This window comes from Mirounga leonina, unplaced genomic scaffold, assembly GCF_011800145.1.
Source record: "Mirounga leonina isolate KUSES-001 unplaced genomic scaffold, KU_Mleo_1.0 Mir_178, whole genome shotgun sequence".
NCBI lineage: Eukaryota > Metazoa > Chordata > Mammalia > Carnivora > Phocidae > Mirounga > Mirounga leonina.
In genome coordinates this window covers 24,993,910-25,008,515 of record NW_023270464.1, presented here as the reverse complement: position 1 = coordinate 25,008,515, position 14,606 = coordinate 24,993,910, and the positions used below count along the sequence as shown (strand labels likewise).

The 14,606-nt window shown below is 42.0% G+C and overlaps 1 protein-coding gene across 1 annotated transcript in view; it reads left to right on the top strand.

The window, feature by feature from the left end:
* BTBD1 (BTB domain containing 1) overlaps positions 1-14,606 on the top strand; it is a 43,003-nt gene that overhangs the window by 1,375 nt on the left and 27,022 nt on the right. The window contains exon 2 of the mRNA XM_035024235.1: positions 11,077-11,233. Within this exon, the coding sequence (XP_034880126.1) occupies positions 11,077-11,233 (157 nt within the window). The remainder of the gene's footprint in view (positions 1-11,076; positions 11,234-14,606) is intronic.

Genomic DNA, 14,606 nt, shown 5'->3' with positions numbered 1-14,606 from the left:
AGAGAGAGAGAAGCAGGCTTCCCGCCGAGCAGGGAGCCCGATGTGGGACTCGATCCCAGGACCCTGGGACCATGACCTGAGCCGAAGGCAGACGCTTAACGACGGAGCCACCCAGGCGTCCCTCCTCCCAGTATTTTAAAGTTAATATTGGAAAAGCCCTCTCTGATAAAGGTGGTGGTAAAACGGTTTGGCACTATAGATTCCCCCCCAAGTATTCAAGTACTGAGAAAAATGTTCTGTATAAAAATATTTACAGCTGAATTATTTATAGTAGTGAGGAAGTAGTCAGCTGGGGGAAATGGTTAGATAAACAATGATAGGTACATTAGACGCAGTGTTATGCCACTGAGCGTGATACTGATGAAGACTAGGTAATAATATTAACATGGGAAATGTGTATAATAAATAGCACTTGAAACTGTGTGTGCTGTGAATAAAACTGAAAAGGAACAGAACAAACATACCTAGAGATGTGGATAGAAGGAAGCATACCAAAATGCTAACCAAAGTTGTGTTGGAGTGGTAAGATGATATTGCCTTTTTTTTTCTTCTTTTCTCTTTGTTTCCCACATTTTCTGCAATTTAGTTAAATTACATTTATAAAGACAGAAAAAAAAAACCCAGCTCAAAAGCTAGGATCTAGGTCATTTTGGTTTTGGTTTGAGGTTGACAGGATTGGTTATAGCTTATTTAGATTTTCTAGACTACAAGTATTTTATTAAAGTGATTTGTTGGTCTCCCTGCATTGTAATCTCCTGGAGTGCTTGTTAAATTTGTAGATGGGATCCTCCCTCTTTGAAATATTGTAACGTTTGGAGGTGGGACCTTGAGAGCATTTTAAATACTCTCCGTAAATACTAATAATACCAGCTAAATCTTAGAGCCACTGATTTAAAAATATTGTCGAGTTTTTTCCTTTAAAATTAGAAATTGGTAGAATAGGGCGCCTGGGTGGCTCAGTTGGTTAAGCGACTGCCTTCGCTCAGGTCATGATCCTGGAGTCCCTGGATCGAGTCCCGCATCGGGCTCCCTGCTCGGCAGGGCGTCTGCTTCTCCCTCTGACTCTCCTCCCTCTCATGCTCTCTGTCTCTCATTCTCTCTCTCAAAATAAATAGATAAAAATAAATAAATAAATAAATAAAATTATTAAAAAAAAAGAAATTGGTAGAATAAGAATGTAGAGGGAAAGATGGTTAGTGGATATTTTCACTGACGCTGTTAATCACTCATCCTTTCCTGTCAATAGAAAATAAGTGAATTAATTTTAAATTTTTCCTGTGTTCAGTGTGGTCATGGTATTTGTCCTTCTTCAGATTCCAGTCTCATTGTTCTATTCTGAAATGATACCTGGACTGATTGTTACATGATATCTGGACTGAAAGGTATTGGCTGGCCGTGAAGCATAGATGCTGTCCTTACTTATTATTGTGTGACAAACAGATGTCTCATAGTTAGTACTTGCTGAGTGGGGAAAACAGGTTAGCTTCGGCCTATTTTTATTATGTTTACAAATTAGTTAACATTATAAAAAACTGCTTGTTTTGATCTGCCTGACCTTGAAGTGATGTTCTTCAGTGGTTCATTGGAGAAACACTGTGTGCCTCCTTGTGCCAGTCCCTGTCTTAGATGTTGGATACAACAGTGAACAAGAAAAAGTTGTGTATAATCTAGTAAGGAGAAACAAAGATATAATGTCAAGTACTGATAAATTAATGAAAAATGATCAAGCTGGGAGGGAAGGAGCATTCTAAGCTAGGCAAAGTGCATCTAAGGTCCTAAATTTCTCCTGTTTGGAGGAACTGCAAGAATAAACCAGTGTGATTTGAGCAGAATGAATAAGGGGGAAAGTGGTAGAAAATGAGGTCAAAAGGACTGGCTGGACGAGGTTGTGCAGGCCTGGATAGCCTGTGGAAGGACTTTGGTGTGTGGTGGGAAGCATTTGGAGAGTTTTCAGGGGGGCATGATATGATCTGATTTACATTTTTAAAAACTCATTCTGGCAGTTGTTTGGAGATTAGACTGGAGAGGAAGTAAAATGGGCAGCGGGGAGCTGAATTAAGAGGCTTTTGCAGTAGTTCAGGCAAGAGATCTGATACTGGGTTATATATACCAGTGTGGGAGTGATAGATGGGATAACAAGTGGTCAGACTGGATATATGATTGACCTTTGAACACCATGAGTTTGAACTACGCGGGCACACGTATACACTGATTTTTTCCAACAAATACAGTACTGTAAATGTATTTTCTCTTCCTTATGATTTTAAAGATTTTATTTATTTATTTGAGAGAGAGAGAGAGGATGAGGGAGAGGGTGAGGGAGAGAGAAGCTGAAGCAGACTCCGCAGTGAGCACAGAGCCCGACATGGGGCTCGATCCCACAGCCGCTGAGTTCATGACCCGAGTCGAAACCAAGAGTCGAACGCTTAACTTACTGAGCCACCCAGGCGCCCCAGTGCATTTATTTAAAAAAAATTTTTTTTAAAGATTTTATTTACTTATTTGAGAGAGGAGAGAGAGCGCACACAAACGGGGATAGGTGCAGAGGGAAAGGGAGAAGCTGACTCCTCACTGAGCAGGGAGCCCGATGCGGGGCTCGATCCCAGGACCCTGGGATAATGACCTGAGCCGAAGGCAGATGCTTAACCAACTGAGCCACCCAGGCATCCCTTCTTCCTTATTATTTTCTTGATAACATTTTATTTTCTCTAGCTCACTCAATTGTAAGAACACAGTATATAATAATTCAACATACAAAATAATGTGTTAAGTGACTGTTATCAGTATGTCTTCTGGTCTGTTTCTGGTCTGTTTCACTCCCTAAAAGATTTTAGGGAGTGAAAAGTTGTATGCAGGTTTTCAGCTGTGTGGAGGGAGGGGGATGGGGAGTGGAGGCCATGCCCCTAACTGCAGCGTTGTTCAAGGGTCAACTGTATTTTGTAAAGGTAGAACCAAGAAAATTTCTGAGACATTCAAAAAGGGCTATAGAGTGCAGCCAGAAATGTGAACCTGGAGTTTAGGGCAGAGCTTCTTACTGAACATAAATTTGAAAGCTAAGGGTGAATGAATGGTCTTTAAACCATGACACCAAATGAGATTACCTAGGGAGGGAATGCGGATTGTGAAAAGAGGTACCAGGATGAGCCCTGGGGGCCTCCACCCTGTGGAGATGTGGCAAAGGAGCAGAATAAAATGACACTGAGACACATCTCTCAGTGGAGTTGGACTGGAAAGCAAGGAGCCTGGGATCTTGAAAGTCAAATTGAAGAAAGCGTGTCAACCAAGAGGGAGTTGTCAGCTGGGTTAAATGCTGCTGAGAGTTGGGTAAAATGAAGCTATTTGATAACCTTGGCAAGTGTGATTTTAGCAAATGGATTGGAGTAGCTTGGGGACAAAATAGGAGGTGAGGAGAGGGAGACAGTAAAAACAGTTCTCTCTGCAGCAATTGTGTTGCAGAAAGGAACAGAAATGGAGTGGTGGAGGGAGACATGATGAACTATTCCTCGGGATTCTGTCCTCAGCTGCCTTTTTCCTTTCTCCTGTTAACTCAGGGCCTTATATACTCCCCTAGCTATATTGCCAGACTTCCACTTGGTTTTATCTTATTTTTTTTTTAAGATTATTCATTTATTTATTAGAGAGCAAGAGACAGAGAGAGAGAGAGAGCAAACATGAGTGGGGGGGGAGGGCAGGGAGAGGGAGAAGCAGGCTCCCCTCTGAGCAGGGAACCCAACGAGGGACTTGATCCCAGGACCCTGGGATCATGACCTGAGCTGAAGGCAGATGCTTAACCGACTGAGCCACCCAGGCGCCCCTCCACTTGGTTTTAGAACTCAACTTCCAGTTGGACATTCACAAATGAAAGTCTAGTATCCATAGAGGTGAACATGTAAATAAGAAAAATAATGTTTAATGTTCAAAACATTTAATGAGTGTTTACTGTGCCACTTACTGTTCCTTAAGTACGTTATGTGCACTTAAATTCCCATAGTCTTTGAGCAGGCACTCTTATTTATTTAGTTTTTTTTTTTTTTTAAAGTAATCTCTACACCAAAGTGGGTGTAGAGCTCAAACTTGCAACCCCGAGATCAAAGTCACATGCTCCACTGACTGAGCCAGCCGGGCGCCCTGAGCAGGCACTCCTGTTATTACTATCTTTATCAGTCAGCTTTTGCCACAGAAATGCTATAAAGCACCTGAAAATTTGGGGACTTAAAGAACAGTCATTTATTCTTGCTCATGGCTGTTCTTGCTCTGTGCACCCGTTGGGAGTTGACTCAAGTGGGCTTAGCTCCAAGCTGTAGTGTCGTTCCAGTCTGTTCCATGTGTTTCTCATCCTTTAGGACCATTCCTGAGAGTTCTACTTCCTTCTCTTAATTTGTTTTCCTGCTTGGCTTCAACTAGACGGCACCTCTAGTCTTAGCTGTCTTCACTTTCCACATTGTTAGCACAGTTCTCTCCCTAATATGTATTATCATATGATTGCCCTGAGTCTTTTAGTGGCTTCTTTTTGCCTTTGGGATGGAGTCTAAACACCTTAGCAGGCATACAGGAGCTCTGGGATGTGGTCTCTGTATCTTCCCGTTCCTCTCTGTCTGCTCAGTGCCCCAACTCTAATCACTCAGGGCCTTTTTCTTATTTCAAATGTCTGCCTTCTAAGGCCCCCTTGCCTTTGTACTTCTCTTTCTGCTAGAACATCTCCACCCTTAATTCCTACTCTTCAGATACAGTTCAGGCTTTACCTCTTCTGTAAAACCTCACTTAATTCCACCAGCAGGCAGAACTGTGCACTGTCTCATCCAGTCTCTCATAGCAAGTTTTGTATCTATTGCTGTAGAACAAAACACCGCAGCACTTACTTAGTGGCTTAAACATAGTTTTGTGACCTTTCACAGTTGTGTGGGCTGACTGAGGTCAGCTCTGTGGTTCTATGTATGGCATTTCCTTAGGTCTCACCTGCAGTCCTAGTCAGCAGTTGGGCTCGGGCATCTGGAGGTTTGAATCAGGTGCTGGGATGACTGAGCCCTTCCCCCGCTCTCTGTGGGGCTTCTCCAGTTGATCTTACCAGCCACGTCGCTTGACTTCTCCTTGAATAGCAGCTCATGGCTTCTGAGAGCACAAAAGGGGAAGCTGCCAGGCTTCCTCAGAGATTAGGCCCCAGACTGGCATGGTGTCACTTCTGCCACATTCTCTTGGTTAAAGGGAGTCACACAGGACTAGCCCAGACTTACGGGACAGATCTGTCTAAGGCCATGCATAATAGAAAGCTTGATTGGTTGGGGCCATCTTTAGAGATTAGTTACCACACTGTGCCTAATATATAATTCTGGTATAATTGTGACATTACTTCTTAATCATTTCACCACCAAACCAGAAGCTTTCAGTGGGCAGAGCTATCTTACCCATGTTGGTATTTCTCATACCTGTCACAGTGCCATGTATTACACACACACACACACACACATTCAATACATGTTTTTGAGGAAAATGAATGAGTCAGTAGTGATAAAAAGGTTCTTACGCATGATCTTGTTTTCACCATAGCTTTTTAAAATTTTTACTCAAATATAACCTAAGTTTTATCTTTTTGGAAAACCATTAATCTTTGGGGTGGGGGGGGAATAGGAATAGTTCAATGACATATCATTTCTCTTGTGCTCTTGTCCTTAAAGGTAGTAAATGAAGGCTGAAAGGTTCATTTTAAAATACAAAGAATTGCGGGCGCCTGGGTGGCTCAGTCGTTAAGCGTCTGCCTTCGGCTCAGGTCATGATCCCAGGGTCCTGAGATCGAGCCCCACATCGGGCTCCCTGCTCAGCGGGAATCCTGCTTCTCCCTCTCCCACTCCCCCTGCTTGTGTTCCTGCTCTTGCTATGTCTCTGTCAAATAAATAAATAAATAAATCTTTAAAAAAAAAATTGCAAAAAATACAAAGAATTGAGGCACCTGGGTGGCTCGGTTGAGCATCTGACTTTTTTTTTTAAGATTTTATTTATTTATCTGACAGAGACACACAGCGAGAGAGGGAACACAAGCAGGGGGAGTGGGAGAGGGAGAAGCAGGCTTCCCGCAGAGCAGGGAGCTCGATGTGGGGCTCGATCCCAGGACCCTGGGATGATGACCTGAGCCGAAGGCAGACGCTTAACGACTGAGCCACCCAGGCACCCCTGAGCATCTGACTCTTGATATCAGCTCAGGTTGTGATCTCAGGGTCTTGGGATCAGCCCAAGCACTGGGCTCTGTGCTTGGTGGGGGGGTCTGCTTGGGGTGCTCTCTCTCTCCATCTCCCTCTGCCCTTCCCCATGCACATGTGCACGCTCTCTGTCTCTGAAGTGAATGGATAAATCTTTTAAAAAAATACAAAGAACTGTGGTAATATGATTAATTTTAGTTATATTTTATAAACTTTGACTTTTGTTATTGTAGCAATTTTAATAATTAAGTAGAAGGTAAGAAAACATATAAATAAAATATGAACCAAGATGGTTCCTGGATTTTTTTTTTTTAAGATTTTATTTATTTATTTGACAGAGACACAGAGAGGGAACACAAGCAGGGGGCGTGGGAGAGGCAGAAGCAGGCTTCCTGCAGAGCAGGGAGCCCGATGTGGGGCTCGATCCCAGGACCCTGAGATAATGACCTGAGCCGAAGGCAGACGCCTAACGACTGAACCACCCAGGTGCCCCTGGTTCCTGGATTTTTAAGTCTGTTTTCTCATTAGAAGTGAATATGGTTTCTCAGTCGTGTTACATAGAAACTTGTACTGAATTGTCTAGTCACTTAACATGTATTGATTAATGTTTAGCCATGTGCCCACACCGTGCCTGGTATTATAGAAAAGATGCACACAAAAAGTATAGGAAACACAGAGTTCCATTTCTTATTGTTCATAGAACAGTATTTATAACTTGCATTGCTCCAAAAAGAATTTAAAATGTCTTACAAAAAACACAATGGTAAGAAATAAAGCCAAGATGAAGCTAATATAAATATGCATGCTGTAGTAAGCCACAGATTTAATTTTTTTTAAGATTTTATTTATTTGACAGAGCAAACACAAGTGGGGGGATCAGCAGAGAGAGGGAGAAGCAGGCTCCCCACTGAGCGGGGACCCCGATATGAGGCTTGATCCCAGGACTTCGGGGTCATGACCCGAGCCAAAGGCAGATGCCTAACCAGCTGAGTCATCCAAGCACCCCTCAAATTTAATTTTAATTGTTTTAGCAGCTAATGCAGAAAGAGAAACCTAGCTAGTCAGTTATAATTCATAGTGTTTCTCAGATTAAAAACAAAAACCACCTGCTTAGTGAATGCACAACTCTATCTGATAATCAGATCAATGAAAGAATTCCTGGTGAGTTTTCCTCATAAAGAAGGCATTACTGAAATGAGCAGTATCCTCAATCTGTCTTTAGATGTAAATGTTTCTTTAAAATATTTCTTGATATACGCTAAAGGTACGTTACCAAAATGTAATTTAATAAAAGCAGTTTGAATGGGTATGTATGTGTGTCTCAAATAGAAGAGCCTAAAAACACAGTTCTCTCTTGTTGCTGGCGTGTTCTTTCCACCCTCTTGTCATCCTTTAGTCTTATGTCAGGTGGGATGTTTTTGCAGACAAAGCCCCCAGTTAGAGGCTTGTAGGACCATGTCCTCCAGCTCCGTGGTGTTTGTTGCCTTGTCTCCTCACGTACAAAGGCAAAGGGTGATAAAGGCCCCACATTTCTGCTCCTCATTTTATAACTCTAGTATTTTGCCTGAAAAAAAAAAAAAGGCAGGTGTAAAGATTCTTCCTACCTTGCCCTTTAAATTAAAATGTCATAGGTTTCTAATTCAAGAAGGGAACTGAGCATGTAGTAAGCCTTCTCTCTCTTCCAATTCAAGTGACTATAAGAAAATACAAAAGAGAATAAATCCGATAAAGTGAAGGGGAAAAGGGAGATGGGGTGGAAGCCAACAGTGTGGAAAGGGACAGAGCAGTTGAGAGTGTGCTGATAATGAAAGGGAGGGGACGACAGGAGCCCAGAATCCAGAGCTCAGGGAACTGCAGCCGGCTTCCCTGGCAGAACCACCCCCTCCACCCCCAACAGAGGTTCTAGGCCAGGGTTGGTAGGGAGGTGGGTGAAATGAGAAGGTGGAGCTAAAATGTGGGAGTTAAATTTTTTATTAAGATTTTATTTATTTATTTGAGAGAAAGCAAGAGATAGCGCTTGAGCCGAGGAGGAGGGACAGAGTGAGAAGCAGACTCCCCACTGAGCGGGGAGCCCCACCTGGGGGCAGTCCCAGGACTCTGGGATCATGACCTCAGCCAAAGGCAGACGCTTAACTGACTGAGCCACCCGGGTGGCCAAAGCTTGCTTATAGATTGCAAGAGCTGGTTAAGGAGTGAGAGCATGAATGACAAAGAGCAAGAGTAGCTGATCCTCAAGGAAATAGATAATTCAGGGAACAGAAAGGAACCTTTAAAACTTCAGTTAATATCATCTTGGGGACTTGAGTACATTTTTGTACCCATAAAACTGAGACATGGTGCTGTGGAGGAGAAAAGGAATGACTAAGAAAGAAGGAAGAATTCTTAGAAATGTAAGCATGTGTTGCTGGGGAGAAAAATAGAAGGCCAGTAGACAAGGGCACGGACATCTTCTAAAACAGAGGAAAACAGCAGAGAGAAAGAAATGAAGCAATACAGAAACAAACAGCCAACATTTGCCGAGGCTAAGTACTTGTCAGGCACTATTCAAAACACTTCGTGTATTTCATTTATCCCAATCCTCAGGAGAGCTTGATGAAAGAGATGCTGTTGCTCTCTTTTCAGAAAGGAATACAACGATGATAGCTTGTTTAAAGTCCCAGAGCTGGCAGTGATGGTCCAACCCAAGCCATGTCTTCCTGAGACCACACACATGAGAACAGCCCTCACCTGGTTGGCTTGCCAGTCTAGCCCTGGCAGCAGCCCAGGTGCGGAAATGGTGTGTTCTATGGTAGACAGCTGTGTGTTTCCCCACCTTCTCCATGCAGGGTAATAGCACCTGCCTGCCTTGTGGGGGGGTTCCGTGAACTGGCATTGGTCACATGGTGTGCATTCAACAAGTGTTGATTTGCTCTTTGCTCGTTCCCCTCCCCCTGACTATAAGTGATGGCACCTTACTTGGTTTTTAATTCCCTGTACTTATCACAAAGTGTGACACATAACTTGAAGGTAAATATTATGAGGGTAATACAGATGGTTGACTTGACTCTCTGAAAAGAGGTTTTGGGGAAAAAAATATTTTAAAATGGTGTGATCCTGAAAATCAGCAACCCTCACTTTGATTTGAAGTCTGAGCTGTAGAGGAGGAGAATGAGAATGAGCATTCTCCACTAGAGATAGTTTTAAGCACAGTGATATTATTTGGTTAGGGCGACAGGTTGGAGGATGTCATGGGCTAGGGTTTCGTCTTGGGTGGTGATAATGGACACAGGAATGAAAGAAGAGGAAGTGGACCAGTAGAGGGAAGAGACGTGAAGTAGACTTCCTCTCTTCACTCACTCCAGTGTAATAGAGGGTTCTGAGAGATGTTAATGGGTTTTCTTTTCTTTTTTTTTTTTAAGATTTTATTTATTTATTTGACAGAGAGAGACCCAGCGAGAGAGGGCACAAGCAGGGGAAGTGGGAGAGGGAGAAGCAGACTCACCGCTGAGCAGGGAGCCCGATGTGGGACTCGATCCCAGGACCCTGAGATCATGACCTGAGCCGAAGGCAGACGCTTAACGACTGAGCCACCCAGGCACCCGTTAATGGGTTTTCTTATTCTATGACTTGGGCCCTAGGAATATACATATAATTATTCTAATGTATTTAGTATCACTAAAATGCAATTTTTTAAAGATTTATTTCTTTTAGAGAATCTTTTTTTTTAAAGATTTTATTTATTTATTTGACAGAGACATAGCGAGAGAGGGAACACAAGCAGGGGGGAGTGGGAGAGGGAGAAGCAGGCCTCCCGCTGAGCAGGGAGCCCAATGTGGGGCTCGATCCCAGGACCCTGAGATTATGACCCGAGCCGAAGGCAGACACTTAACGACTGAGCCACCCAGGCGCCCCGAGAGAGAGAGAGAATCTTAAGCAGACTCCCCACTGAGCACAGAGCCCAATGCGCGGCTCAATCCCATGACCCTGAGATCATGACCTGAGCCAGAATCAAGAGTCAGATGCCCAACCAGCTGAGCCACCCAGGCACCCCACTAAAATGCAGTTCTTGTTCTTCATACCATCCTTCCCTACCCTCCTTGGCTTTCCTGTATATAGTTGAGAACTGGGCAGTACATGTACACAGGGTCTCTGAGGAGCCACAAAAGAGGCCTAAAGTTGATACGCAAAAGATAGTTCAATAAGAACTGCCCAGGCTTTCACTGAGAATCTTATGTCTTATTTGCAGTTCCGTGAAGCTGATCTATCTAGCAATCTAGCAGTTAGAAGCAGCGAACTGGGAAGAGGCAGTATTGGACTGATAGTATTTTGAGAGAAAATTAGACAAATACCTAAAAGCACAAAACGACATGGGTCATTTAAGATTTATTCCTCCAAAGACCCAGTACGCTAGTCTTTGGGCATTATGCTAGTTTGGGAGTAACAAAGAAAAGTTAAAAGATGCCCAGAATAACAAGACACCATTATCAGCAAATAAATGAATGTTTTGACATCTAGAGATGTGAACTTAAGCTACCTGTAGATTTGTTTAAATGAACATCCTTTGATGAAGGAGACGTAAGTGAACCACTGCTGTCCTGAGCTGCGGTGGGGTGTTAAAAGATTCCTGAAAATTTGGCTTAAGAGAGATGGGTCTGTCTTGTGATCTTCACGTAACTTCAGTTTCCTTGGTAAAATGGAGACACTACGCACCTCTCAGGACCAAGTAAGAATAAATGAGTTGACGTATGTGCAAATGCCCTGTCGTCCTGCAAAGTCTGATACCAATTTCAGGTTGTTTTTCAGTTTGCTCGCTACCTTTTAAAATATTCCTCAGAGGTTTCGCTCTGATGGATTGCTTATCTAAAATATTAACGGCCATCTCTGTAATTTCCCAATTGCTTTCCAGATTTCTGTATTCAGATGAAGTTCAAATTGGCCCAGAGACAGTTATGACCACTCTTTATACTGCTAAGAAATATGCAGTCCCAGCCCTGGAAGCACATTGTGTGGAATTTCTCACCAAACATCTTCGGGCAGATAATGCCTTTATGTTACTTACTCAGGTAAGTAAATGTAGCTAAGGTGTGTATCGTCGTAGTTTTAAAAATTGAGTATAACTACATGTGAGTATTACATATTTCCTGGAGAATTAGTTCTAGATCATTAACTTAAAGTATATGTAATTATTTTTATAGTACCATTCAGGGAAATATATCAGATTCATATGCTTTTAGAATAGAAAAGCAAATCAGAGTACATACAACATCATATAGGTGAAGAAACTGAAGCCTTATTTAAGTAGGCTGTTACGACTCAGAGATACAGTTCTTTATGATTGGAGTTGGAATTAGCATCCATTGTTGTTCCTGGTATGATTTGAGAGTATGATAATAGCATGAGGTTTTCTGGACATCTTTGGTCTCAATTTTTGTTGGATCTGGAATAAAGATTGAAGTTTCAAGTCCAGAAAAGTTCTAAGATTTACTCTCTTTGGACCTAATCTGAAAGTTTGGAGGAGTTAGAATTTAAGGTTTGTATGAAATATTCTTTCTCTGATATTTAAATGTTTTCACTAAATACAGTATACGTACAGAAAAGTACACATTATTGTAAGTACACAGTCTGATGGATTTTTACAAACTGAACTCATCTGTGGAACCATTAACCAGTCTTTACCATATTATTTGGCATTTATTAGATGCCTGTAATCTGAGCTTTTTACTTTAGATATAAATAAATCACTGTTTTTCCTTTTAGGCAAAGTTATAATACCCTTATATGAATTGTTTTAAAAATTCTGAGCTAGCCTATAGACATTTGTTAAGGATTGAATTATGTCTCCAAAATATATGTGTTGAAATCCTAATTCCCAGTACCTCAGAATGTGATCTTATTTGGAGATAGGGTCTTTACAGAGGTAAGCAAGTTAAAATGAGGACAAAAAAAATTCTAAGCTGGTGATATATAATCCTATTGAGTATTAGTACTGGACCCACTCACAAATGTCCCCTAGCTCAACCCTTTCATTTTCCAAATGGAAAAACTAAAGCCTGGGCTGATGAACTACCTGCCCAAAGACTCACAACAGGCTAGCTGGGGCCAGAGCCTCGAGCTCAGATTTTCCAGCCCTGCATCTCCTCTGTCATATGGAGAACATCTGATGGCACCTTTTCTTGTTGGGTTTTTTTCCCATCTTCTATCATCACATATTTGTAATTATGGAAGAAGGAAACTGCTGACCTGTGGACATAACCACAGAACCCATGTCTGTCTGTAGTTTCACTGACACTAAGCTAGTCGCTTTGAACGTATTATCACATTTACTTATCACAGGAAGTGATAATAATTATCACAGTTACACGCATTACGACTCTGTGATGTTATTTACTGTCATCCCCATTTTAAAGATGAAGAGATTTGAAAACTCAGGGACGTATCTTATTTAACATTAGACAGCAGGTGGAAAACTAAGATCGCAGCCTTCAACCGGTTATGGTTGAGGTATGTGGTATTGATGGCATGAGAACAGCAGAACGTACCGAGTGACGACTGTGCACCAGCACTTTGTGTGCAGCCTTCTACAGTAACTTTGGGAGGCGAGGTGTTCTAGGTGAAAGGTTCCTTCTGTTCCCCATTTTATAGTCAAGGAGATAGAGGCAGAGAGACGTGAAATAACTTAACCAAGGTCCTAGAACTATTAGGCAGTGTCACCCTGCATTTTTTCCTCGTTTGAATTTGTGATGAAAATCTAATCTAGGAATTGATATTCATAAGATTCTTTATTGTCCAAGGGGTTTAAGGTATGTGGAAAGGATCACTTAATTACTTTTATTTTAAAAGTTTAGTGAAAAATTCAGAAACCAGTAAATTAAACTGTGACAAAGTACGGTTTCTAGTTCAGGTTCAAGGTGGGACCTGAGAGTCTATTTCTCACGGGCTTTCAGATGACCCCTGCGCTTCTGTACCAACTTTGAGTAGTAAGGGTTAACACAGGCCACTATGAGAACAAAAAGGAACTTTTCAGTGCCCTGTTGGTCTGAGGACCCAATATTATTCCACATCTTTCCTTGGTGGGGTCATGTGAATTAGCCCACAAATTGTCATGTGAACTTCTTATTCCTGCCAAGTGAGTCATTTGAACTGAACATGTTCATTTATTTGAGGGGACGTTTGCCAGCTTCATGCTAACACAAAAGGCCAGTATGCTGTACCAGCTTGGGTTACACAGGGAAAAAACACTTTTTATGAACTAACACAATCATAGTGATAGTTTTTCAGAGATAATGCCAGACTCAAACTGAATTTTGGGAAAATGTATTTTACTCTAACTAGCAACAATAGAGCCCATAGGAAACTTGATATTGCCTGTGTAACCTGAGGAGTAACTGAAATATTGCTCTTCTGAATAAAACAATTTTTACAAAAAATTGAAACACAAATTTTTACATAAACACTAACTAAAAATATAGTTGAGTTGGCCCGTTAAAACACTTACTATTAGAATTTCACTTGATAAAAATGTACTGCTTTTCATATTTTAAAAATGCATGAACTATGATCCTAGAATGGATCCTGTTCCAGAAGGAAAAGTGTTATAAAAAACATTGGTTCAGGGCACCTGGGTGGTGCAGTTAGTTAAGCAACCGACTGGCTCTTGGTTTCGGCTCAGGTCGTGATCTCAGGGTCATGAGATTGAGCCCTGGGCCAGCTCCGTGCTCAGCGCAGAGTCCGCTTAAGTTTCTTTCTCCCTCTCCCTCTGCCCACTGGCCCTGTTCCCGCTCACATGCATGCATGCTCACTCGCTCTCTCTTTTTTTTTAAAGATTTTATTTATTTGACAGAGAGAGACACAGCGAGAGAGGGAACACAAGCAGGGGGAGTGAGAGAGGGAGAAGCAGGCCTCCCGCCGAGCAGGGAGCCCGATGCGGGGCTCGATCCCAGGACTCCGGGATCATGACCTGAGCTGAAGGCAGACGCTCAACGACTGAGCCACCCAGGCGCCCCGCTCGCTCGCTCTCTTAAAAAAAAAAAAAAAAAAAAAAGGGTCAGTTGGCAAAACTGAAATACAGTAGATTAGATAAAAATATTATAAGGTTATTTACCAAAGTTAATCACCATGGGTTATGTAAGAGAATATTCTTATTCTTAGGAAATACATACTGAAGTATTTAAGGGTAAGGGCAACGATGTGTGTAATTTATTCCTGAATAGTTCACCTCAAATACACAGGCAGACACTATACATTGCCTATTTTCTTATACATTATTATCCCATTTGTGTGTGTGTGTGTGTGTGTGTGTAAAACCTGTCTATGTGCTTGTGTGTGTATAGAGAGAGAGTGCAAATGATAAAACGGGTGAAATGTTAAGTAATATTTAGATGGGTAAATCTGGGTAAAGGGTGTTATGGGTGTTCTTTTCACTTGCAGCTTTTCTGT